The sequence below is a fragment of the Colletotrichum costaricense genome (assembly GCF_030867565.1).
Source record: "Colletotrichum costaricense strain IMI 309622 chromosome Unknown Scaffold_4.1, whole genome shotgun sequence".
NCBI lineage: Eukaryota > Fungi > Ascomycota > Sordariomycetes > Glomerellales > Glomerellaceae > Colletotrichum > Colletotrichum costaricense.
Window position 1 is genome coordinate 2,533,611 of NW_026848233.1, and position 26,082 is coordinate 2,559,692.

Genomic DNA, 26,082 nt, shown 5'->3' on the forward strand with positions numbered 1-26,082 from the left:
AACCATATTCACATTGACGCCGCGTAACAATCTAGCGGTGCGAAAGGCCGTCGTGGTGGAACCTCATACCTAGATCGTTGGTCCCAATGTCGATTTTTATGAAGTAAAAGTTAGTAAGTATCGAGCCGCAACAAATCTTGACGGGCAAGCCGCATGTAGATTTGCTCCCATCCTCTCATCAAAGTCTGCTTAGCCTCCATCTGCGAAAACAGTCTGATCGCTTCGGCCATCTCCCGCTGAAGTACTCCTCACCCCAATCGTTTTGCAACAGAGAGATTGATGCTCTTGTGCCCTTGGCAGCCACGGACAATTGACCTTTGGTCGAATGCTTGATCCACTGTCAAACGCAAGCAAATGATGATGGCCATGCTGGGTCGCCACCAACGTAATGCTGAACTTGCGGGTACATGCAGATGTCTCTCGTCATAGGCTTGCCGTAAGCGTTGAGCCCCTCAACCCGCAACGTGACCGGTGCAATTCCCTTCTCAACCCATTCAACCAGCGCCGACAGCGTGTTACGCGGAGCAAGGCCATTTGAGATACTATGATCAGCGCCCGGAGCGAGAAACATGCGAAAGTAGTCGTGGGCTTTGGGATCCTTCTTGAGGACTTTGTCCGTGTAATTGACAGTACCGTTGACTGGGATAATCTGGTCCGCCATCCCATGCCAGCTGAGTAGCTTCCCTCCAGCCTTGCGGAACCTGCTCAGGTCGGGATCGGAAGTGCCGGTGATTGATTCGTACTCGTTCCGTGACGCGACGAAAAGATCATCCCACTGACTGTGACCAAGGGCTTGAAGGTCAAGGTCGGCGTTCTTGGCGACAAAGTATCGTGCGTACGCCTCGGCGATGGACAACCTGACCGGCGCGCATTTCTCTCCTTCGCCATCACACGACGTATGGAGAGCACCAAACTGCCACATTTTCGCATCTCTCCCATATCCATACCATTGAAAATTGAAACTCGCCGGTCAAGCTTCGCGGCCCATTCCAAGCAGCATTTGCCGCCTCTGCTGCTTCGGGAGTGAACAACGCGTCTTTCCCTCCGCAGTCAGAAGCATGGCCGACGAGAGTACTAGCATCAAAGAAGCACCGAGAGGGCATAGAAATGATCTCATCCTCGACGCCGTCAAGCCCGTCGCATGCTTTCATAGCCGCAGCAGTGATGGCTTCGAACTCGCAAGGTCGAGGGTAGACGCCCTTCTCATCCATGACTCTGTGAGCCCACAGACAGCGCACATACCCATTCAAATCAATTAAACAAATAAGTTAAATAAACAGTTAAATATAGGAATTTTAGTAAGTTAAATAATTAAATATTATAAGGCCCTATATTTAATATATTTAATTAAATATAAGATTACTTAGAAAAAAAAAATCCGGGGCCGGGCTAATTAAAAATTAATATTCTTAACTATACTTTATAAAAGTATATAATTAAGAATATAAATACTTATAGCGGGATTCGAACTTATAACTCTTTATTTATAACTATAAGTTCGGTATTATATTACTTAATTAAATAGATTATTAATAATTATTATAAAAAAAAAAGCTTAAGTAATATAGAGCGTTAGATTTAGTATCTTATTATATTTAGGAATTTAAAAAACTTATAATACCCCCTTTTTTTAATATTAATAAAACTAACGAAATTACGTACTACTACTTTTAACTTTTTATAATTATTATAATTATTATTAGAATTAATTAAATTATATATTAATCAATTTATTATATTATAATTAATTAATTAGTAATAAGTTATATAATTTTTAATATATAATAACTACTTCGGATTACTCTATAATTATAGACCCTAATTAACGCTAGTTTCGTATTATTAATTAACTTTAATAATTATAATAACCTCCTCGCTTTTTTAAAAATAATCTAAAAAAAGAGGACTTTTATTAATAATAATTTAATATTATAAAAAGGTATAAAGCTAAAAAAGTTATAAATTTATTTAAAGAGGGTCTTTATTTAAAAAATCTATAATAAAAATAATTAAAATAAAGTTTTTTAGTTTTATTATCATTATAATAAAATAAGTATTATTATTTATTTTAAAATAATAATTACGAGCTTAATAATAACTTATTTAAAGTTAAAATACTAAGTAATAAATCTAAGTTCTAATAAGTTACTATATTTATTAAAATTCTTAAAATATAACTTTATACTAAAGAGATAGAAACTTATTTTTAGTATTATTATAAAGGGCTAAGTAACGAGAATTAAAGAATTAATAATTAGGTATATTATTAATAATAATAGCTTATTTATAACTTTTTAAAATCCTTACCTCTGGGCCCTCTTTTATTAATTAGATTATAATATTACTAATAAACTTTTATTATTATATAAAAATATAAAAAAGGAGCTAAGTAGGATTTTTATTAAAAAAAAAATATAATTAAGGTAAAAATCCGGAGGTTAATAATAAAAGTCTACTTATTATTTAATTTATAAACCTCGCTAACGTAAAATACTATTATTACTATTTTTATTTACTTTTTAAACTATACTAAGTAATAAATATAATACCTTATTATTTTATAATAATAGTATAATACTTATAATAGGGCTAATATTACTTAGATTATAAAATTAGTAATAAATAATTAAAAATTAAGTAACTAAGTCGGAGTAGTTATTTATAATAATACTTTAAATAATAATATTTACCTCAGTTATTTATATCCTATATTATTTTATACTTATACTTAAAAAGATATTCTTAATTAGAGGATTAAATACTATAATTATATTCTTAACCTCGTTAGTAAAGCCTTTTTATTTAATAATAATAAAGAAGTATTTAAATAAGAATTAAATATATTAATTAATACTAAGTAATTTTAAAAAGATCTTAACTTTTAATATATAAGGGGCCTTATTAATAAACTTTAGAACGTTATTAAATTTATTTATTTATTATTTTAATAATATAAAGCCTTTTTCGAAGTTAATAATAAAACTAACGAAAACGATATATTTACTTTTTTCGAGGAGTCGTTATAAAAGCTTATACTAATATTTAATAATAATATAAAATAAAATTCGATATACTTTATAATATAGCGCTTTTTATAAAAAAAAAGTAGATTTATATTTTTTTAATAACTAATTAAGCTTATAAAGATCTAAAATAACGGATCCCTATTAAGGACGTTTTTAATAATAATGATTAGTAATTACTAACCGAGCTAAAGGCGGTATTTAAACTATTTTATTTTTAAATAATAAGATACTAAGGCTAAAATAAAAAAAATAATTATAGTTATTTATAAAAAGTAATAGTAAGTCTTAAGTACCTTATTAACCGTCTTAAAAAATAAAAAAAGTTATATAATAAACCTTTTAAAAAAAAAATAGATTTTATAGTTTTTTAAATCGTAATATTATAATTATAATTAATATAAACAATACTACCTCGTTAGTAATTAGCTCGTTATTAATTTATATCCTAACCTCTTTTTTAATTTTTAACTTTAAGTAATATCCCTCGTTATATTTAGTTTAAGTATATACTTAGGGAGCGAGTAAAACTACTTTTTAATAATAATTTTAATTTATAAAAATATTTTTAATTATTAGTTATTAATACTTAATAAGTTCTTAATAAGTATTATATTAAGTTAAATAACTCTCCGCTCTATATTATAATAATTATTTTTTACCCTAAATAAGGATTAAAATAGTTAAAAGAGAGGTAGAATATACTTAAGTAGAGCTATTAATTATTTAATATAAAAAAGGGACTCTATAATTACTAATAAAAATAGTATATAAATAAAATAATAAGTCCTTTTCTTCTTTATTATTTAAGTCCTCCTCTTTTATTATAATAGTTATAAACTACTTTTATTACTTTTATAATTCTAAAAAGTATTATAAAAAACTTATAATACTAATAATAATTAATATTTTAAATAATAAAAGTAATAATTAATTACGTACTTAAGCTTAATTAATATTATTTATAAATTATCCCTTAGCTAGTCCTTAACTTAATTTAATAATAAATTAATTATTAACTAACTTATTTAATATTAAGTAAGCTTATACTTAATATTTTTATAATCTTTATAATAATAATAAATTATAAAAAAATATTTAGTTTTATAAAATTAACTTTAACTTTATAACGATTATTAATAAAATCTTTTATATTAAAAAAGGTTTAATATCTTAAAAACTAACTTTATAATAGTATTATAGAAATAAGAGGTTAATTTTATAAATAAAAAAGCTAATTAAAATAAAGTTTATAAGTTAATATTATAAGGACTTTTATAATAGCTTTATTTAATTCCCAATTAAGAAATTAGTTAAATTAATTAATTATTTATTAAATAAGTTAAATAATTAAATATAGCGCGAGAAATTAGCCAAATAATTAAATATAAACCTTATATTTGATTTATTTATTTGGGTATAAGCGCTGCCCACAGAGGAGACCATTAGAACTTGTCCCAGTTTATGGCAGGACAGAAGCCCAGAATCCCGTCAAAATCGTTTGGATAGCGCTGGGCTAGCATGTAAGCCTATCTTCTGCCGGTTGAGCCGCCATAAAAGTACGAGTACTTTGGAGGGGTGCTGTAAAAAGCCTCCGTCAAGGCTTTTCCAATCATGGCCATGTCGTGTAAGGCGACATGAGAGAAGTCGAGGAAAAGTGGCCAATTGATGTTTCCGGGACTGGTGAAAGCCCAAGACATACCATCACCCGACGCGTCGTCAAGTTTACTGCCCCCCGTGACCCATCCGCCGCCTCCGTTTCCCTAAAATCTCCCGTTCCAATTTTCCATCGGAACAAAAGTTGTAGCCTGAATCTCATCGTTCCAGCCTGGATGGGTGTAGATGACTGTGATGTTGCAAAAGTTTAGGCCATAAATCGCCCGGCCAAATCGAAATCTTGGATGAGGATTGTACGTGTAGTTCAGTTATTTAGCCGCAGTAAGTGAAATGATATGAATGCCGTCAAGCTCAGGAGGTCGTACACTGCCAGCTTCGCATGCGTTGTTTGCGCCTAAAGCAACCTGAGTGAGGCCAGGGTCTGCCCATTGAGCAAGTATGGTTGTAACCAGAAATTCACAAATCCAGCTGTGGATGGAGACGATGCTGAATACCATTTCACGGAGCGGAGCAATGCCTCCTTGATTTGATTGATCAAAAGGCTAGCACACAATACTAGTGGATGAGATTGAGAGCCTCATGATTTCTGAGTGGTTCTTCCATTAGATAAAGGTCTTGCAGCTTCAATCAACGGAAACTTAGTTCGTCCGGTGCTTCTGACCCTAGCAATGTTTTACGCGAACACACCAACCACATAGAGCAAACGGGTTGGAAAATTTGACCTTGCGGTCAGACTGCATAATGTGGCCATTGTGTGGTTAGTTCGGTCTTGCGAATGTCGTGAGGAGAAAACATTACCCTCCATCAGTTGGTCCGAGTATCGACCGTCACATCACTCTTTTGCGTAATCACCCTTACTACCTCCTCCCTGTATTAGCACAAGGAACTCGGAGAAGAGATACAGGGATAGGGCAGATTTGGGTATAACATGAAGGCCCATCAGACGACTGAGGTGCTCAGGCCCCAAGCCGCACCGGCATCGGGTTCTTCGAAGAGTCCGAAACTTATGACTTAGAAAGGAGATGGGCAAGGCTTTCTACTGCTCTCGTATTCGAGCATCGAAGTATAGAGAATGCCATGAGGCTCAATGTTAGGCTTTGTTGCAGGAATTATCAACTCCTTGAGGCGAAGCACAAAACTTTCGTCTCGATTCTAGGCATCGAAACGCATACTCTGTATCACCATTAGAGAGTCCAGTCAATGTGATTGCGTCGTAAACTAATCGTTTCACTCGTCGTGGGCTGTAACTAGTGAACATAGCCGTTTACAAAGGACTTCCACTCTTGTCGGGCTGCCATCAAGATGTCTTTTGTCTATTTGCCGCACATCGTACCCTACACTGAGCAAAGGCTCTAATAGATCGGGTACCTGCTACCTCACTTCCTAGCCTTTCTACGATATTCGTCTTCAATTCTCAGGTGAATGTTGCGCTGCAGGATCCAAGTCTTGTGGCTCTAATCAGTGCTCTAGGAGGTCCGAGTTCACCAAGAGGTGCCGCCAGGTAAAGGTGGCTGTCGCTGCAAAAGTAAGTAGTGCCCCGAGGGGACGGGTCCGGGAATTCCCTTTTCGGCTGGTACCGAGTGGGACATGCCGAATAAGGCGCCCCGACGAACATTGGCCTCACCCCGGATATCCGTCAATCTCAAGGCATACCAAAAGCATCCGTTTTCGTCACTTCGTAAGCTACCTAGATGGAATGATTACTGAAATTGTGAGATGACACTCGCGAGCCTTTATTTTTCCTACTATCGCATCGGATCAAATCAAGACTGCAGAGCAAAAGGCTACGTATTCAAGGGACACAGTGACAGTGAAGTGATTCTTGCGTTATACAAGGCTTTCGGCGCACCTCGGTTTCTAGAGCATCTCCGAGGAGAATTCGCTTTCGTGCTTTACGACGAGACGGCGGGAAAAGTCATCTTGGCGAGAGATCGATTCGGCATCAAGCCATTGCTGTGGACTGTTGTGCGGCAGACTGATGGTGGTACCAGGCTTTTGGTTGCCCCAGAAGCAAAAGCTTTCCGACCTTTGGGATGGAAGCCGTAGTGGGATGTCGGTGCGATCGTGGATGGTGGATGGATGCAAGACGGAAGATCATTATTCAAGGGAGTCAAGAAAGTGCCCCCGGGGCACTGGATGGAGATATCGAGAGACGACGTGATGCAGATACACCAGTACTGGGATGCTGATTATAAAGATAAAGTGATTGGCGCCTCCGATCCTCTGAAGGATATTCAGCTAACAACTTTTTAGACGGAGGGAGAAACCCGGAGCGTTGACGAGATGGTCCAGGGTCTGCGAGACGAGCTGACAGAATCAATTCGCCTCCGCTTGAGAGCTGATGTTCCGATTGGCATTTACCTTTCGGGTGGTATCGACTCGTCTCTGGTTGCCGGGATAGTAACTCACTTGGTACGAGATGAGGGCATCAAAATTGGCAGCAAAGACGCGACAAGCCGGATCAGCTGTTTCACAATTCAATTCCCCAAGGAATCTGGATTTGATGAAAGCGGTAAGAAAGTTGTGGTCGCTCAAGTAAATGTCACGTCTCTCATCGTGTGTTTGTAGACATTGCCGAGCGAGCAGCAGAGCATCTTGGCGTCCAGATTTTTTAAAGAAGCAGATTGACAAAATAAGTTGGCAGAGAACTTTGCCGACTGCACTTATCACTGCGAGCATCACCACTTCGACTTAAACTGCGTCGGAAAGTTTGCTCTCTCGACCTTGCCGAATGCAAACGGAGTCAAAGTTGTGTTAACCGGGGAGGGTGCCGACGAACACTTTGCCGGATACGCATTCTTCCCTCCAGATTTGCTTCGCGAGCCCGACCTTTCCATGCCGGACTCGCCGTTAGTAGCCGACTCGCAGCTCAGAGAACATATGCAAAGATCCACTGAGCGGGATATCAAGATGCTCATCCCCCGTGCCGGCGCTTTTGAGCACGGTTGGGAGGCAACGCCGGGCATTCAAATGGTCAATAACACCATTCTTCCCCCATGTATCCTGGCATGGCACCCCAACCTTGACTTGTTCGCGCCATGGGTACGGGAGGACAAGCGATGGGCCAACCTCGACTGCAAGGAAGTCATAGTGAAGTCCTTCAAGCCGTCGATACTGCAAAAGATGCAGAGAAAGTGGCATCCACTCCACACAGCCCAGTACATATACAGCAAGGGCCCTCTACCGAATATTCTACTAAGTTGTCTCGGTGACTTGACAGAGATGTCTCATAGTGTGGAGGCTAGAACACCATTCCTCGACCACAAGCTAACAGGATACGTCAACAACTTACCTCCCAGTCTTAAGATGGCCTACACACCCGACAAGATACCCCCTGAGCGACATCAAGGTCCTTGGTGGGAAGGCATTGGCGTCGCGTCACAAGCCTTGACCGAGAAGTGGATCCTCCGAGAGGCAGCTAAACCATTCATTCTCAAAGAGTTGTATGAGCGGCAGAAGCACCCATTCACAGCCCCTATCAAGTGGTCTAGGGGTGGACCGCTTCACGACATGCTTCAGAATACTCTGACCAGAGAAAGAGTAGAGAATCTTGGATTCGTTGATTATAAGATCGTAGAGGATGCGCTTGATCGTGGCTCTGGTGAGAAGGCAGATGTCAAAGCCTTCAGGATACTGCATCGAGAGTAGTGTGAAGATGTGTCATTTGAACCGCCGAGCGGCTCTTGTAGTGATGAAACACATCCCAGCTGAGAATTGATTCCTTCCCGATTCAAAATGATTTGGTAAATATGCCTAGGCCAAGTTTGGATACCTTTCTGACTCGGATGAGAATAGTTTTTGTCCATAGAATGTTCCGGCAATGATCGAAACATGAATCAAGACCTCTAGGTCTTGAATTACTTCATCTCCAGCTTCTGTGCGGCTCCTGGAACAGGTCCCAACCAGCTCAAGCGCTTAGACACGAAAATTTCAGCCATCGGTGTGACCAATTTCTGGTCGTTGAAGTCATCCAGTGTTCCCGCCTTCAGATACATCAATCCATCAGAAGCTGGTCCGTCTCTCCAGAGAGTGACACCGCAGTTGTTGCAGAAATGGCTGGTGACAGTGTTGCCACTGTTGGCCGTCGTGCTGAATGTCTTGGGAATTCCGGTGATTTCGACATCTTTGAGGGCGACAACCCAGTTGAAGCCAAAGGCACCACCAGAGATCTTCCGACAGTCGCTGCAATGGCACAAAGCCTGTCGAAATTGTCAGAATTTTGGAATTGAATTATGGATATGAGATAGACGGAGACTTACGGCAGCCATTGGACGACCTGGAATTTCGATCTTCAGGGCCTGGCAGAGGCAACTTGAGATGGCCATTGTACTGAGCAGGGTATTTTTTTGAGTCAATCAAGAACACCAGAAGTATTGGAGCGGAGAGTAATTTATCGATGAGAGTATGGCATCAGACTGATGCTACAATGTTGCTGAATTATTATATTGATGCATGTGGTCAACCTTACCCTCCCTCTTATAGTCGAACTCACCAACCTCTCGCTTCTCAGCTTCTTGACCAAGATGCTGAACTGGGCAGGATGCCGCTAGTCTATTTCAGGCTTTGCATCCGATCGCGTTCTGTGATTGGCCTGATTAAGTTTGACTGCGAGACTGGGTTGTGGCACAGAGATGGACCAAACTACATCGTTCTTCATTGTGGGGGAGAGCTAGCGTGGAGATATGTGCCGTGGGAGGACCTAGTTCAATTGATATGGTATTAGCAGTTGTCGATGTTAGCTATAGCCCATTCAAGTTAGGTACGCAGTCCGGAATTTGCGGGATTTCGGGTTCAAGGCAAAATCCGCAAATAAGGCACTGCGCAACTCATTGATTCTCGGTGAGATTTTGTCTGAAGATGATATCTTTCTTGTCGAGCAATAAACGTCGACGACAGTAGTCTGGCGTGGCGCCGAGTACATGTTTCAACCTCACATGCTAGCAATAATTGTCATCAGTCCAAATCCCGTCAATTTTCCGACATGGCAAAGTTTGCTCTTGACCCAACCCCTCGTTTCTTCTCCTGCCAAGCACGAGTTCATGATTGCCGCCATGGGCCAAAGCATGCACCACGCCCTAAACGGCCATCCTTGATACTGCTCGACTCCAGGATGACCATCTACGAAAATGGCAGAGATTTTCTCACATATCTGCCTCACGTTTTCGCTTCCATGCTCTGTGAGACTACGAAGCTCGTCCCCGACTTCTGAATGTTCCTCGGCCGTGATGATCATACTGAGCATCAGCTCTGTGAGTTGCAATTTCACTGTCAAATAGAGACAGGATGCTATGATGATGTTTGGATGCGAAGTTGTATTAATGAGATCATTGAAAGTCGTTTTCTTTGATGCAAGATTGCTTGTCGAGTCAAGCGATGAAGCTGCGTCCGCAAGGTCCTCAATAATTTCGAGCCCCGGTCCAAGGAGTTCATCAACAGTCGGACCCGAACTGCTACTCGGGTGGGATATTAGTCTTTCGGCTGATGCTTTGAATTCCACAGCCCGACTCATTACGGGTTCGAGAATTGGTCCATTAGCCCAGGATGTTCCGAATTTAGACAGCGTGATCCAAAGTGGCGCAAAGCCTGGGGGGCTCATAAAGTATTCCATCAACTACCTCTCGGGACATGGGTCGTCAGTGATGAGTTGTCCATGCTTCTGAAGATAGACGAATTTTCCTTACCGCGACATGACTGAAGAATTTCAACACTACTCTGTCCAAGTCACTCTCTAGTTTCAAGGATGATCTATGTTGTAGAAGAGCCAGGGCGCCTCGAGAATGTGGGTGGCAAGTGGCCTCGGTATCCACGAGTCTGCTCTGTGGCTGCGCACCGATAGCCTAATTACGTAGATGTCAGATATGATCTCGTTGAGTCATAGACGAGAAAGGGACACGGCTTACCTCGAAGAGACCTAGGATGAACAATGCGGCCATCACAGAGTCATCTTGTCCCACAGTGGGGTTCTTCAAGGCATCGTTGAGGCCCATAATTGCCCTTCCATAGTGGCTTCTGGCTTGCACCATGAGTCCGCATTGGGTCAACTGCCGTGAGGAACTGGCAAGTGCTGTGGCTTTCAAAGCGTCGAGGAAGCAATCGGCAGGGGTTGCGGAAGATATGGCCGGCAACATGCTGAAAAAGGCAATGCCGGAGTCTTCGGAATAGTCGCGATAGAAGTGGTTCAGGATCATTGTCCCTTGATCGGGTTGTACTTGACGGGGAATTGTTGGTTCCGTAGCCCGCTGCTGCCTTTCCTTCAACTTCTTCGTGACTCTGATATGAACCAGCTGGGCAACATGGAAGTTTTCTTCTCGGTGGAAAGTCTGCCATGTGTCCCGGTATCCCTTACAAGTTCGCTTGCTTAATCTGCATTTCTTGCAAGTTGGTTTCTCTTCATCGCACTGAATGCACAAGTCACATGAGTCACTTGTTTCTATGTGGCAAAGGATGCCAAAATCATACTGAATCATTGCATCCCCACGTACCTTGACTTTTCTCTCCTTGCAAGTAAAGCACCCACCCGAAGGTCTTCCTATATTCCCCATGCTAAGTAAGCTAGGTAGTTAGCGTTTGGAAATGGTATGCCAAGTCTGGTTAGTCGATCAGATTATCTTGCGACAATAATTGTTTGTATTCGATCAGGAGCTCGCAGCATGTGAGGTCAGCATCAAAAGGAATCAACTGGTTCTATTGAAGATGTGTAGAATGGCTTGTGTTAATCAGAGGCTAAACCATTTGCGGCCCGCCATCCGATGCGAACAGATGTGGACCTTAAACCTAAAGTCTAAGTCTAATTCGGCAAATTTACCCAGCTTGACGCACTAAACAAAACCATCCCACCGGCACATTGACCAATTCTGGACCTGCGTTTTACTCCAAACTAGTACGGCCATGCGGAAAGGTTATAATGATTATTCCGACAACATGCACTTATGGTTGAGTGGTTCATCAGGGACTCAGTCGTACATACTAGGTATATGGGCTTGTCAAAATGGCTCCGACCCCCCCTCCCCCCCGCGGGTCAGCCTTGAGCTGGCATAGGTCTCAGCGCCAACATCGTAGGGCAAAACCTAGCTCCCTGCACAGACAGACAAGCAAACTTTGTCGAGCTTGTGAAAGTCAAAGCAACTACTTGTGACCTGAGCATGGTTTTCCAACAGCAGATTTATTAACGCTGGATTATTTCCCTCGACGGGTGCATGGACACCCGCAGGCTAACACTCGAGATACCGCCTTCGTCGAGGTCCCGAAGGAGTAAACAAACCCCTCGAAAACACCTTGGCTTATTCACGAGAACTCATAATAGACGTGATCCCACTTTCCACCATTGTCCACCTTGATCTGAATGAGCTGCTTGTTGATAGAAAAGTCCGCAATCGAACCTCTGATTGCCGAAGAGAAGATAGTTGTTCCGAGCCTCTCCCAGCACCATTTGCGGTTCGCGTTCGTCTCCTTGCTGGAAATCTCGAAGGATGCAGTAGGTCTCAGGCCAATCTTGATACGGCACTCGCCCAGGGCTTTGTTCATGTCGTCGTTCTCAATCTGGTAGCCCAAGACCTCCTTCAGCTCTGAGGGCTGAAGGCCAGTCATCTTCCAGCATTCCTTGAGAACCTGTCGCATCTTGAGGCGGGGCGTGGTGGTGTCGAATCCGTTCATGGCCTTAATGACAGTCAAGCGCTTGGACACCTTGTTAACGAGCAAGGTATCAACAGGCGAGGTGTTGCCCTCCTCATCCCGAGCAGTGTAGCCGTCCGCGTAAACAGAGAAAGCCCATCGGTTGCCAGTCTCATCAGCTTCGGCGTCAACGGCGTAAGCACGGTTTCCCTGCATGGGAATTAGTCAATTGGTTCTGAAGCAAAGGCTTGCCGAAACACTTACAGCGAATGGTCGGACAGGTTGGCCAGAGATCTATCGCGCAGGATTACTTTAGTAAGATGATGGCCCGGTTGAGAGTGGAGATCTTTTGTCCTGGGGCAACATACTAGGGTCACAATGGAGCCGAGTGCCAGAAGAATGGCAGGGAAATTACTTGAAAGCATTTTGATAAGCGAGTGTAATACAAATTAAGCCAATGAGTGTTGGCTGCGCGATGGCAGGCTGTATGGAGAGTCGAATTGAAGAGCTGGTTTCTTGATATCTACCACTTGGAGATACTTGTTCAATGAAAGGGTATATATCCTCATTCTCTGAACTTGATCGCCACAAAGAGTTGTCGGGCACACCGAAACCTTAATCAGTCCTGTTTCTTGAGGAATAGGAGAATATAGTGGGGCAGGTCTTGGTCACAGAAAATTGAAGAGCTTGAGTTGTTTATGCATATAGACTAATGGTGGGTTGTCAACTCGGAACTCCCTTGCTGAGTCGCTTGATGTGAGCTATCACTTCGACTTCAATATTCCGATCCCTTTCCACAGTCTCTTGCAGTCAGTTGCCAGTTGCGTTTGGTTGCGAGAGAAAGAGCGCTTTGGGTCGTCGTGGATCTCAGCAAGTGGGACATTGAATGCACTGAGTCAGGCCAGTTCACTATATTTGGCACGATGTTGTAGATCCTTGGCATGGAAGAGACGGGACGAACATGTCCCAACTGCGTTGTGAACCGTAAATTCTATTTATATGAACTATCATGTTTAATTAACTGGCCCAGTTGCAGGCTCAACGAGTCAACTGTTGTCAAGCAGTGTTCGGTTTCTCCGATGTCAAATCGCTCTCTTGTTTGCAAAGATCAAGGAACCGACAACTCCGTCGCTGGGGGTGGTTGAGTAGGCTATATGATCTAGCTTTCTCCCCCCAGGCTAGACTTGAAAGAACCAACATCATACAGCTCTAGTCTTTCGTTAATATCATAGCCACTAATTATGCGCCACTCGTTTTTCTCGTCTTTGCTTGGACTAGCCACGCTGACGGCTGGCGCAGTCCTGTCGCCACGGGAGAAGGACGTTTCCTTGAATAATCAGTGGAAGAACCATGACCAAATTGCGGCTTTTCAGCAGCAAACGGCCGATGGCACCCCAGGCGACATCGAACTTCGTTTCAAGCCTTGGCTGAACGACGGTAGCGGATGCTTCCCGTATGCAGCTGTGGATAAAGATGGCTTCCACGGGTACGTGTCCTCTCGACTTGTCTTCCGTTGGCTTTGTTCTCATCGATCCTCTCTCCAGGCGCGGCCTCAAACCTACGGGCAAGAGTGGAGGTGATTGTCGGGACTCTGCCAAGGGTCAAATCTACTCCCGAGTTGGAACCTCGAATGGGCGTCCGGCCGTTCTCTACTCGTGGTATCTTCCCAAGATCCAGACCAAGACCGAGAACCACAGGCATTGGTACCTCACTACAGTGGTCTGGCTACACACCGAGACCTGCAACGCCGCTGCTGGCAACTACGATATTGCGGGCATCAGCTATTCTACCGGTACAGAAACATACGACAAAGGCCTTACCACGTCGACGATCTTTGCCTCTGGAGACAGCGGAACAGGCGCTACCAACACTCACGCCATCGTGGGTTACGACGGCCAGGTCAACGTCTTCCCTTCGGCAAACAATGCTCAGTACGGACTCAGCCCGCCGCTGATCAGCTGGAGTAAGCTGTCGCCGGCGGCCATGTCGCAGTTCAATGCCTTCCGTTACGAACACGCCCGCTGTCCATTCACCGATGCCAACATTCAAGCCTCTCTTGACGCAGCTTACAACGCGGACTTTTACGCCAATCTTCCGGCCGAGCCTGACACGAACTGCGGAATTATTGCGACCCCCACTACGCCTTCAACACCGGAGGCTTCCTCCACGGGCGTGTCAAGCGACCCAAACACTGACCCTGTGGAAGATGGACCAGAGATTCCTATCTCTTCCTTCCCGGCGGATCCCACTTACACACCTACTCCCTACAAAAGGCAGTAAAACTACTAAATACTGGTAATGGATTTTATTCTTGATAGTAGGTAGAACAGCAGTGACATAGTAATCTTCAAAGGCTCGCGGTCTGTGCCTCTTAAATGTATTTCTTTTGCAGCTGTGTACTTTGCGAATGTCGACGGTACCTTACATGATGATTGCCTTTCCCTACTAGTACACCCAATTAGTCCAATTCGACTCATGAGCAAAGTATACTTAGCCTTCGAATTGACAAAATATTGATTCAAAAAGTCAAGGACAAAATCGCGTAAATTACTGGGCGCCCTAGGGCTCTGTTCAGGTACAGACTTAGATTGAGATGCGTAATGTGTCCTTGAGTCGGCGTGCACTAGATGCAGCTATAATCGGGGATGGTAGCCCTGAAAAGTTATTGCATGCTAAAAGAAGCCCTAGGTTAATCGCTAAAATTGGATTCGATAGCGCGCAGACCTCTGAATTCAAGTGCCAGAGCCCCTTAAGGCCGCTGGGGGAACTTCCAAATTTGTGACAATGTCACAATCTTGTCATGATATCCGATGCCGACATGAAGCTATCTACTTGTCCGTGGAAATACTCAGCCACCGCGTACGACTTTTACGCTACGGATAGGAGGAGCAACCCACAGGCACCTATGTCTAGATGAAGCAGCGACAAGGTGATGTCCTCGCAATTGTAGATCTGCCGAGATTTACGGGCGGGCAGCCATCGATGAGAACATAAGACGGCGACGCCTTTGCCAGCAATCACTCAGTACCTTTCCTACGAAATAAGCCACAACTTCTGCGAACAGGTTTCGATTCGCCATGCATCGCAATATGGTCGACTGATGTCGGGTTATGAGTATTGTGCCGGTTGATCATCGGATATGGCCATGTTGTCATCCATTCATGACATCAGTGACCTGCTTCTTTAGGCAAGTTTAACAGTTGGACGTTGCCAGTGTGGATCGCTTTGCCAGACAGCTTGGCAGAGAGAGACATCGACGTCGTCTGCTGCACCGTGCTAGTACCTATATGTAGATTGACTTCTTCACAGTTAGCAGAATCGCGCGCTCAACGCCAAAAACGTAGACACACTCAATTAGTAATCTGACTTCAAAAACGTCGAGAGGTGTGTTTGAGACTTCGAGTTGCAAGTGCCGTTGTGGAGTATACCCGCGGAGTATCGGCTTTGGCGTTGCGCCAATTCCCCCAAGCCCATCCTCCAATATCGCCGGGCTTAATTGCGGCGGTGCCCCGCACCACGGTCACGACATAAATACCTTGGTCATCAGACGCTCATTATCTGTGAAGCCAGAATTTCCATGCGGAAAGCTTGAGCTCGTCCCTACGTTCGAACTCACGTTGCTCAGTATTACGTTGCAACTTCCACCTAAGCGACAGACTTCTCACCTTCATCATGTCCACCATCAAAGTTGGTGTTGTGGGCTATGGCTTCGCCGCCAAGAACTTCCACCTGCCCTTCATCACCGCCAATAATGACTACCAAGTGATCGCCATCCTTCAACGAGCAGAGGCTCCCAAAGACCTGTCTTCGGCGGCACCTGGCTCCCACTGCAAAGTCGACTTCCCTAATATCAGGCACTATCGCACAGAGGAGGAGTTCTTCGCTGATCCTGATACACAACTTATCGTTGTCGCAACACATACGGATACTCATGCTTCGTTTGCTGAGAAAGCCTTGCGAGCTGGAAAACATGGTAAGTCCTAACCCGGAGCCCAGGCTCTCCGCATCATGATGTTGAATCTGACCCCCGCACACAGCAATTGCCGACAAGCCATTTGCGAGATCGTCTGAGGAGGCAGACCGTGTCATAAAACTTGCAGAGAGCAAGGGGCTGATTCTCTCGTGCTTCCAAAACCGGAGATGGGTAAGTCACCTCTCATTCATGATTATTTTGCTCCTATTACGTGTCCGCGCAGTTACTAAACAGATTGCAGGATGGTGACTTCCAGACGTTGAGAAAACTCATCAAAGAGGATGCGTTGGGCGATATCAAAGAGGCAGAAATTCACTATGACTTCGAGTCGCCTCCTTGGCTCTCTGGAATGACCAAAAAGGAGTACACTCCTGGAGATGGTATGGCCTTTGGTCTGGGTATGCATTTCTTGGATCTTTCGCTCAACTTTGATCACCCTTGTCTAACTGCAATCTTGCATCCTCTTAGGAACACACAGTATTGACCAGGCTGTCACACTGTTCGGTCGTCCCAAGTCCGTAACAGGCTTCTTCAGAGCTCAAAGAGGCATTGAGAGCGAGGTTGAGGACTCTTTTACAATTGTCTTGCAATACGAAGGGCCTCAGAAAGACCTCCTTGTCACCGTGAAGACATCAGTCACCACGCCCATGTCGCAACAGTTGAAGCACTTCATTCGAGGCACCAAGGGCTCTTGGCTCAAGGTAAGTCTGCTTCTGGAGTTGCAACAAGGTCTACAAGAAGAGTTTGATTGACTAATCGGCTCTCCCAGTTCCAACAAAGAAGCACATGCCCTCAAGAAGAGCAAATTGCAGAGGGTCGCAAGCCATTGGAGCCTGGCTTCGGCGAAGAGCCTGCGGAGGTTTATGGCACTTTGACGACATACAGGGAATTCAGCAAGGAGCAGAAGTTCAATGAGGCGACGAAAAAGTATGTTGGGCGAGTCCCAACTATCACGGGGCGGTGGCTGGGCATTTATGAGAACCTCGCAGATGCCATCAACGGTAAAGCCGAATTGGAGGTCAAGGCGAGGCAGTCTCGAGATGCGATCAGGATTATCGAACTCGCAAGGGAGTCTCACAACTCTGGAGCGACTATTGCATGGAAGTAAAGCTATTACCCAATAGCTCAATTTCTGGGCGTAGTAATCATAAGTACAGAATTATTGTATGACGACACTCGGGTAACTGAACTGTTTTGACATGTGGGAGACTTCATCGAACCATCGTGTTATTGTCTTCCAGTCGTGGCATTACAATATGAAAATGAATTCGATGTTAGAACTTGAAATCGTCAAGCATTAGAAACCCTCACATGCAGCAATCAAGGGCGTGGAATTTGACAAATGATCGGTCGTCTTGACTCCGGGGACCGGCTTCCGAGCTTCTCCGCGGAGGCTCACGGTGTCCCACACCAGGTTGTACAATGGGGGCAGACACCAATCGTGGAGTTATACTAGGATTCCAGACGGCAGAATTCGGCTCCGGAGAGCCCGCTTAAGGTCTTGGACCATCACGTAAGTGAAGCCCTGGTTGGCCAAAGTAGGAAATCATAAGCACCCTGTATTGCCTCTTTTGCGGATCTAGGGTATTTAATACGTGTATACCCCGCGTTTGGCGGGGTGCACGATCTGTACTCGATTGTCATGTAATGTAACCCTGAGCTATTTGCGGGCATAATATCCACGGGGGCATCGTATTTTGAAAGCGAGGTAGAGGTTTTGCTAGCTGGCTACTCGATCGGTCAAGTCGAACCACTTGATTGATGAAAAAAAGATCGTATGTGGGCAGCAATTGCCTCTGAACGCAGTCATGATGGTGTTCGATCTGATGCTTGATCGGCTCAAGTTGCCTATAAAGTGTTGACAAACCGATTTCTTAGCCCCAAAAGAGTATTGGTATCCCTTGGAATGGGGAATCGTATATACTCCAAGCTTATATTTAACCTTACTTGCTTCTAGGACATAGACTTGCTCAACGCGAAGACATTAGATCGAAACAAGCACTCAATTACCAGCAGTCTGTTGCAAGACTCAGACCTAAACTTGTTCTCGCATCCGGCTAGTCTCTTCGTCATGACGCCCGCATGGAAGCAGCCATTCTGGCTGGCTTACTTTCTCTTCTCGATCCTTGCGTCCCTAGTCTTTGCCAGCAAACAATGCGAGTACTCTCGATACGAACACAAGCACCGTGTCTTTGTCCTCACCGACATGAGCAATGAGCCAGACGACCAGATGAGCCTCGTCCGTTTCCTTACCTACGCAAACGAGTTAGATATCCAAGGCATTGCAGCGATAACTTCGACCTGGCTGCGAAACCGTACGGATGCCGATACCATCCAGGAGGTCATCCGAGGGTATGGCGAGGTGGTCGATAACCTCAACAGCAATGTACCTGCCGACGCTACTTATCCCTCGGCCGAGGATCTTTTGGGCAAGGTGTCCAGTGGCCACGCGGTTTATGGTCTTGCGTCCCTCAAGCAGAACAACTTGAGCAGCGCAGCTGTAGCCCTAGTCCAAGCCGCCGACGAATCGAGCGACACTGATCCGCTATGGGTGTCAGTCTGGGGCGGAGCAGCTGTTCTGGCTGAAGCCCTTCAACACGTTTCGTCAACGCGCGAGGCTGATGCTGTCAGCAAATTCGTTGACACTCTCCGAGTCTACTCAATCTCAGACCAAGATGATGCCGGGCCTTGGATTCGCGATCGGTTCCCCAAGTTGTTCTACATTGTCTCTCTTCACGGCTGGAACGAATACACGCAACCGACGTGGATCGGCATTTCGGGAGAAGAGTATCGCCACTTTGATAAAGGTGGTCCGAACACGGAAATTGTCTCCAACGATTGGCTGCAGAAGCACATCCGCATCGGACCTCTAGGTTCGCACTACCTCAACTGGACCTTCATCATGGAGGGCGACACCCCTGCCTTTTTGTCCCTCGTCCAAAATGGACTCGGAGATATTGACAATCCTCAGTGGGGTGGTTGGGGCGGTCGATACTCCTTGCTAGACACATCTACAGCAGATGGGGGCCGCAGGTTGTACAGCGATACTGCGGATTATGTCCGTGGCACGAATGGGGAGGCGTTCTCAAGCAAATACGCGACCATTTGGCGATGGAGAGAGGATTTTCAGCACGATTTTGCTTCCCGAATGCAGTGGACTGTCAACGGGGAATTTGGCGAAAACAACCACCAGCCGGTCGCTGTTGTCAATGGCTCTTGCGGGCCGTCAAGTTTCCAAGTTGAGTACCAGTTTGGTGAAAGCCTGGTCTTTGATGCGACTGAGAGCTGGGACCCAGACTCCGATGCCCTTTCTTTTGAATGGTTCCATTATCGCGAAGCGACTGGTAGGGACTTGGAAGGGTTCACTATTCCCTTGGTCAGTCAGAACATGGATATCGCAAACTTGACTGCCGATGGCAGCGTCGTGAGGGTTGAGCCACTCAAGAATCAGGCAAGTCTTTATCTGTGTTATGGCATTTCAAAGTCTTTGATAACAAATGAGATTTGAGTTCAATGCTGACCTTGAATGGATAGACGATGCATCTCATACTCTCTGTTCGGGACAATAGAGATATCCCTCTTGTGACCTACAGAAGGATCATTCTGCAGCCCTCTTCGTAGACCACCCTCTGGTTAGACGAGAGATGGCCTATGCAACTCCAGGTACTCGGTCACGTCATCTGAGTGTAGCTTCACTCTTCGAGAATACAATCATGTAACATGGCAGCTGAAACAAATAGCAAGACAATTCCTGGGCTTTTAAGACCAAGTATGATATGTGTGCCGTGGCTTTGGAACCAGGTTAACTTTGCCTTCGTCTTCACGGATCAGTACTCAGTGATTGTGCTAGCTATGTTGCTCCTGACTCAGTAGCCAAGCGCTGGAATTACTTGGCCGTGCTAATTGTTAGGTCGGTGGTCATGGAGTAGGAAGCTAAGCTGAAGGGTCCCCCACTCAATCCTCTTTGATGGTTTCGGATGTTTCTGAAAGATCTTGCGAAATACACACTTCTGCAGACGCACATGAATGTCATACCACCTACCACACATACCACCCCCGAGATGATAGCTGGTCGCCTGATTACTGAAAGCTGCTAGTATGCTAGCAGATACCTCTATCTTAGTTGTGCCAACCAGGGAAATGAGTAAGTCATAGAATTTTCCCGTTGTGCCCTTCATAAGTACTAAGTATATGTAGCATATTTGGTAGTCTGCAAACGAGCTAGAAAGTTATCGAATACAGATACCATCATCCCATAGACGCTTTTGATATACGGTGAAAAACTAAATAACACGGCGGATAAAGGGGACATTTTCAAAAACCTAACGAAGGAGATTTGGTCAAGTTGAGTTGGCAGCCTTCATGTTCCTAATTGACTCTCAGTTGGAAGATTTGTGCCTCGTTTACTGAAATCTGTGAAACACAAAACCAAATGTGACATGACAAGCATTCGACTGGTATCCTCCTCGGTGGAACTTCTGACTTATACGGTTGACGCCTCGACGAGTGACGAACACCCGAGTGCAAACGCAAATCTAGATGAATCTTGGGCAGAGGTCAACGATCATATCAAACTTGATTAGTTCCAGAGCTGGATCAACGAATACTTTCAAAGCTATACAATTATCTCAACTTTCCTCTATTTGAAACAAGTGAGGCCTCACTCCTTCACAAGTTATGTTTGTGGGCTTGTGATCGAGGTGGTTCCTTCATCATGCAGCTTGGGCCATGGCAAGAACTCCAGCCCAGGTCTCCTTCACAGTAGCCGAGATCTGACTTGCCGGCAGTGAAAAGCCGTAGGTTCCTCTGTCTCTAAGCTCAATGGTGTACGTGTACTTGGACTTGCCAACGCCGTGAACGTAGTCGGTACTATCGCCTGTGGTCGCGTACAGAGCACGGCAAGCATTGCCGATGGTGTAGCTGGTGCCGGAAACGCCACGGATAGCGGTCGCACCGCGCTGAGCCATGCTTTGTAGCGCAGCGTCATCGGGAGCGACGTAGTTGCAATCATATCCATAAGCTATGTATAACCATTTGAGTTAAAACTGTGCTCTCACATGATCAATCGAGAGGATGAACTTACGCCAAAGGATGTACTGTCCGTAGGAGTGGACATCGAGGTAGAGGGTGATACCCCTGCTAGCAGACAAAGAGTCGATCTGCGCCTTAAGACCCTTGATTTCTGGGGTATCGGCGGCGGCAGCCCCCTTGTAAGTCTCGGCGCAGGGGCTTGTCGAAGCACCTCCGGTCAGCTCCCACTTATACGGCCAGTTACGGTTGGGGTCGCGGCCGATGCAGGAACTGCCGGTATTGGTCTGGCGATTTTTGCGCCAGAGACGGTCAGTGGACTGAGTGTAAACAAAGCCTGGAAGAATGGTAAGAATGAGTTTGCTCTTCGTTTACAGGCGAGGTTCTGCAGGGGCGCGCACCATCTGGGTTCACCACAGGAGTGATGTACCAGTCAAACTTATCAACCACGGCCTTGATGGCAGAGTCTGTTGCGTACTTTGTCAAAAGTTGCCAAGCCACATACTCTGTAGTCTGACATGATGTGTTGATTAGAATTACTCAGATTGCAGTGAATACTTGTGGATGTTGTGGTTATTACTCACCATCGTGCTAATCCACTCGCGAGCGTGAACGGTGCCGTGGAGGACAACAGCCGGCTTGGACCCTTTGCCGCCGCTTCCCCAGATATGAATGCCGGTGAGCGCTCGGCCTTGGAAAGATGAGCCCGCGGTAGTGATTTCAGATTGGCCAGGAAAGCTGCTCTGGAGGTCTCTCAAGAAAGTCAAGTGGTCGGCATAGCTGTGATAAGAAGTGAACCAGGTTTCGCTGGGGACTGATGGATCGATGAGTATGAGGTGAGATCAGTTCGTGGTAATGATCCATAGACTCACCAGCATAAACCGTTGCCATATCTTCATCCGCAAAAGCAGCACCGACGTCCTCGAGGAGAATCGTGGTGTTCACAGCCAGCTGGCTGATGGCGTCGACATTGTCGGGAGATACGACGACATCGAGCTGTTCCTTGGCGCCGGGGTTCAATATCGTCGCAGCTAACTCGTTAATCTGGTCGGCCAAGTTCTCGGAGCCCTCGGGGAGAGTGATGCGAAGACCCTTGAAGCCAGTATAGTCGACCTTCGCAGATCTGGGAACAGTCGCGCCCAGAGCCGCAGGAACCAGGGCAAGAGCTGAGATGAGCGACGCCTTCATGGTGAAATAATGTGCAAATGATGATGAGGCAATGAGAGGCTTGACGTCGACGAATCGAATCTTGGCGAAGCATGCGAAGCTGAGAGCCTCAGTTATAAGTTCGAGAAGCAAGAACCATGAGCGGCTCGTGAAGGTCGCTTAAACACCTGCAGCTTCCCCTCTTCTAGCAGACTAGAATATGCCTCGCAAAACAATGGCATGGCAACATCAAAAGGGGAGGTGATAGTCTGACTGGGGAAGGACGTATTGAGCTGGTGTGACATCGACAGCTGCCAAGGCGGAAGATCTCAAGGCTTGGCACAGCGCCTTCCCGGATGAAGAAGTTGCAAAGCGTCTTGGTATGGGAAACCACGCGCGATTAGGGAGGCACGGTCAAGTATCGTGGTTGCGATTGCCGCCGAGATGAGTTGGACGGAAGTTGAACATGAGCAAGAAGGTGGCACCATGGTATGTGAGTAAGTAAATAGCGACATGCAAGAGACGGCGGGTGCCAACCAATACTCTTTCTTCGAGACATGCTGACAACGAACATGTCACAAGTACCTTCCAATTTATCTCGCTTTACCACAAGATTCCAGGCCGGTGGCAGAGTAATTTCGTGGACTTCACATGAGTAGACCATAGAGAGGCTTGATGGAAGTAAGCAGACTGCTTGCACGTGTAGTTCGTGAAATGAATTAAATTTGTTGTCGCAACGTTATGGAGTATACGTATTATAAGAAAAGAATTGATCTAATTACTCGACATCATTCTCAGAGGTATTTAAAACGTCGAGCAACAAGAAGAGACAGCAGAGCGAAAGCAGTTATGCTGCCCAGGATTCCAAAGAACGCGTTAAGGTTGTCAGTATCCTTCCAAGGGACCTTGACGTTCATGCCGAAAAGACCACACACAACATTGAGAGGAACAATAACAGTGGCGATGACCGTCACCCGACTCAAGAAGTCGTTCGTCCGGTTACCCATATCGATGTTGTCAATCGAGAGCTGCGCCAGGTAGTTGCTGTGCGATCGTGAGAGCATGGTGTCGAAGTGGACAAGGCTGTGCATCATCGTTACCGCGTGATCTTGGATATCGCCAAGGTAAAGGGCAATGTCCATGTGTGGCGTGACATCGAAATCTTCAGTGCATCTCTTAGTGAAAGCACGAAGCACGTCTGCCTTCCCGCCGAGCAGGCGCATGAGACTCATCACGTTCTTTCTGGTGTATCCGATCTTCCGAAGAAAGGCTTGGTTATCATCTACACGAGTGATAAACACCTGGTCTTCGATCGCATCGGCCTCGCGTTCGATCTCGTTGATCGCTGGTCCAAAAGAGTCCACAATGTCATCGCTGCACTGGTGTCAGATGAGGTTCATTACAAGAAGCGGCCTCCTTGAGGGACAACTAAGGCGGCTTCGACTTACATCAACGCGTAGCAGATCCAGTCACTGCTGAGAGAAACTTGCTCCTTCAATTGCGAAATCCGGAATCGAACCCTCGATGCATGCGAGTTTGCAGTGAAGCTGAAGCTGAGTATTCCCTCCCTGAAGACTACCGCATAAACGTTGAACGGATGATAGTCTTTTTCATTATCTTCCTCGACGACGATGAACGACCTGAAGCAGGCGAAGTAGTACAGCGGAAAGAGTTCGATCTTTTCGCGACTCTCTTGGTGGATGATATCTTCGATGGTAAGTGGGTGGATCCCAAAGGCTTTGCAAATCGTCCAGACCTCGCTGCCAGTCGGGTTGTTCATGTTAAGCCACCAGACACCATCGGCCTCTGCCTCGGGCATCTCGAACAAGGACCTGATGCTCTCGCCTGGGAGGACGAGGTCGCCGAATTCCGCCGCATGAATGGTTGACTCCAAGGCCGAGGAGAAGTAGTTGAAGCGACTTTGTTCAATGTGCTGGCTGGCCCTCGGGAGCGGCTGCTGGGGTGCTGTCGCCTCCTTCTCTCCCGCGATGGAAGCTGCTTGGGATGCAACATCGATGAAGTCTCCATCGGAGGTAAACATGCGCGTAGCGGTAGGGATGGAACTATCCGGAAGATTGACAAAGTCGGAACTGCCAAACTGGTCGCGACTCTCAGCGTCAATCAATGTCTCCAAATAGTCAAAGTCGATGTGGAGCCCATCTTTTTGGACGTTGTCGAGCTTGGTGTCCTCGGCCTCGGGAGATGACTTGGGCTTCGGCACGGGCGAAGAGGTTTCGTGAGCACCGCGATCAAGAGCCTTGCGGCTGTGGAAGCTACGACTGATGCTATTGGGATAGTTTTGAGATACCCGGAGGCCATAGTCATTGCTAGTCTCAACCTCGGCCTGAGGTCTGCGCGAAGAGGCCCTCGGATCGTGCGCTTCGACATCCTGTCCTCTGCGGCGCGCATTGGCAAATGCCTTGACGGAGTTGGGCGGCGACGTCGTGCGCCTCGACTCGATGGTGGGACGTCTGCTCAGAGGCCGCATAGTTGGGGATTCGAACATGGCCATGTTGGCTACGTAACGGGTCGTCCCTCGTTCGGGTTCTCTTCCTCGAGGACTCGAGATGCTTTCCACATCCCGACAGCCTCCGTTGGGACTCAACAGGGTCGCATCTTCGAGTCCCCGGATGGACTTGTCGTCTTCCTTCTGCGACATGACGTTATGTTCTCTCTTCTTTGATGCGATTGAAGGCCGAAGAGGTACTAGTGCCAAGTCGAGGGTCTAGATCTTGTCCAAGGTGTTCCTTTACCGCACGTTCGAGTGGTGTGCTCGCAAGTATCGCTCCTTCGTACGCTTTGCCATATCCTGGCAGATGTTTGGATCAGAGTAATGAGGTGACCGAACTGACTTGTGGTCGTGAGATCTGGCGAAAGCGGTGACCATTCCAATAGTTTGAGGAAAGATTCCGTGATGAGTGCTGTGCTGTGACGATGTTGGGGGTCGGAGAATGGAAAAGCCACCAAAGATACCGATTCAATGACGATTCGTGTTTGAGAATGGGATGAGGACAAGGACGGGTAATATGAAGGTTTTTGAGACTACTCGGCTACTCTAGGTAGAGAAACTAAGGGAATGCCCATCGCCCAACCGAGGAGACAGGTTCTAGAGCGACATCATGGGCACCGCCTCACGCAGGCGGAGTCATAACAAAACTTTCCCCATGGGGCGGCCTCTTTTTCCTCTGCGGTATTAATGTCCAGCTTTCACTGCCGGACGAACTACCTTATCTATCTGAAGACCCCGAAAGCTGATATCATGCATTCTCAAAAGCCGCAAGTCTCGAAAGAATCTTGCATTCTTCGCGATAAATATGAACAGCAATTAATCTGTTGCCGTCATAGCCGCTCTCGCATGCGACGTAGAACTCGTCCAAAGTTTTTGACGCAGGCCTTCGCGCCACACAGCCCCAAACCTCCCAAGCTCGATTGGGAACAGACATCAAATGCCTCATACTGGATTGGGCCACGAGCGGGCGCTTCGGCCCCCGGGAGCGTTGAGTAGAAATTGTCGCATGGAACATTCTCTATTCTTTTGCAGGAGCAACGGCCGCGCTACCAATGCACCCCGTGATCAGGTGCTGATGCACATCAGTGAGCTGTCGCGCAAGCGCGTCTGGGCACCATATTCCGCACGTCGTGCTCGCGGGGATCTGAATGAGCGGTCTGTTATTAGGACAAGGG

General features: G+C 45.9%; 10 protein-coding genes across 10 annotated transcripts; 4 read left to right on the plus strand and 6 right to left on the minus strand.

The window, feature by feature from the left end:
• Positions 1 to 340: 340 nt before the first annotated feature.
• On the minus strand, positions 341 to 1,211 carry CCOS01_04897 (tannase and feruloyl esterase; the record flags this gene model as incomplete). The annotated part of the gene is made up of 2 exons (XM_060453078.1): positions 341 to 913; positions 948 to 1,211. 2 exons carry the CDS (start codon positions 1,209 to 1,211, stop codon positions 341 to 343), a joined length of 837 nt encoding a protein of 278 aa, XP_060317036.1.
• A 5,712-nt stretch (positions 1,212 to 6,923) lies between these two features.
• CCOS01_04898 (asparagine synthase) lies at positions 6,924 to 8,288 on the plus strand (the record flags this gene model as incomplete). The annotated part of the gene is made up of 2 exons (XM_060453079.1): positions 6,924 to 7,152; positions 7,285 to 8,288. 2 exons carry the CDS (start codon positions 6,924 to 6,926, stop codon positions 8,286 to 8,288), a joined length of 1,233 nt encoding a protein of 410 aa, XP_060317037.1.
• Positions 8,289 to 8,497: 209 nt separating this feature from the next.
• On the minus strand, positions 8,498 to 8,965 carry CCOS01_04899 (uncharacterized protein; the record flags this gene model as incomplete). The annotated part of the gene is made up of 2 exons (XM_060453080.1): positions 8,498 to 8,839; positions 8,900 to 8,965. The coding sequence occupies 2 exons, from the start codon at positions 8,963 to 8,965 to the stop codon at positions 8,498 to 8,500; spliced, it is 408 nt and encodes a 135-aa protein (XP_060317038.1).
• Positions 8,966 to 10,374: 1,409 nt separating this feature from the next.
• Positions 10,375 to 10,828, minus strand: CCOS01_04900 (uncharacterized protein; the record flags this gene model as incomplete). Its single annotated transcript, XM_060453081.1, has 2 exons — positions 10,375 to 10,477; positions 10,563 to 10,828. The coding sequence occupies 2 exons, from the start codon at positions 10,826 to 10,828 to the stop codon at positions 10,375 to 10,377; spliced, it is 369 nt and encodes a 122-aa protein (XP_060317039.1).
• A 1,096-nt stretch (positions 10,829 to 11,924) lies between these two features.
• Positions 11,925 to 12,676, minus strand: CCOS01_04901 (uncharacterized protein; the record flags this gene model as incomplete). The annotated part of the gene is made up of 3 exons (XM_060453082.1): positions 11,925 to 12,461; positions 12,516 to 12,545; positions 12,620 to 12,676. The coding sequence occupies 3 exons, from the start codon at positions 12,674 to 12,676 to the stop codon at positions 11,925 to 11,927; spliced, it is 624 nt and encodes a 207-aa protein (XP_060317040.1).
• Positions 12,677 to 13,492: 816 nt separating this feature from the next.
• Positions 13,493 to 14,531, plus strand: CCOS01_04902 (necrosis inducing protein; the record flags this gene model as incomplete). The annotated part of the gene is made up of 2 exons (XM_060453083.1): positions 13,493 to 13,737; positions 13,796 to 14,531. 2 exons carry the CDS (start codon positions 13,493 to 13,495, stop codon positions 14,529 to 14,531), a joined length of 981 nt encoding a protein of 326 aa, XP_060317041.1.
• A 1,392-nt stretch (positions 14,532 to 15,923) lies between these two features.
• On the plus strand, positions 15,924 to 17,332 carry CCOS01_04903 (oxidoreductase; the record flags this gene model as incomplete). Its single annotated transcript, XM_060453084.1, has 5 exons — positions 15,924 to 16,224; positions 16,289 to 16,395; positions 16,466 to 16,622; positions 16,693 to 16,925; positions 16,994 to 17,332. The coding sequence occupies 5 exons, from the start codon at positions 15,924 to 15,926 to the stop codon at positions 17,330 to 17,332; spliced, it is 1,137 nt and encodes a 378-aa protein (XP_060317042.1).
• Positions 17,333 to 18,295: 963 nt separating this feature from the next.
• Positions 18,296 to 19,732, plus strand: CCOS01_04904 (uncharacterized protein; the record flags this gene model as incomplete). The annotated part of the gene is made up of 1 exon (XM_060453085.1): positions 18,296 to 19,732. One exon carries the CDS (start codon positions 18,296 to 18,298, stop codon positions 19,730 to 19,732), a length of 1,437 nt encoding a protein of 478 aa, XP_060317043.1.
• A 1,204-nt stretch (positions 19,733 to 20,936) lies between these two features.
• CCOS01_04905 (zinc carboxypeptidase) lies at positions 20,937 to 22,440 on the minus strand (the record flags this gene model as incomplete). Its single annotated transcript, XM_060453086.1, has 5 exons — positions 20,937 to 21,244; positions 21,308 to 21,589; positions 21,654 to 21,765; positions 21,837 to 22,066; positions 22,125 to 22,440. The coding sequence occupies 5 exons, from the start codon at positions 22,438 to 22,440 to the stop codon at positions 20,937 to 20,939; spliced, it is 1,248 nt and encodes a 415-aa protein (XP_060317044.1).
• A 752-nt stretch (positions 22,441 to 23,192) lies between these two features.
• CCOS01_04906 (CorA-like Mg2+ transporter) lies at positions 23,193 to 25,057 on the minus strand (the record flags this gene model as incomplete). The annotated part of the gene is made up of 2 exons (XM_060453087.1): positions 23,193 to 23,772; positions 23,847 to 25,057. The coding sequence occupies 2 exons, from the start codon at positions 25,055 to 25,057 to the stop codon at positions 23,193 to 23,195; spliced, it is 1,791 nt and encodes a 596-aa protein (XP_060317045.1).
• Between the last annotated feature and the right edge of the window lie 1,025 nt (positions 25,058 to 26,082).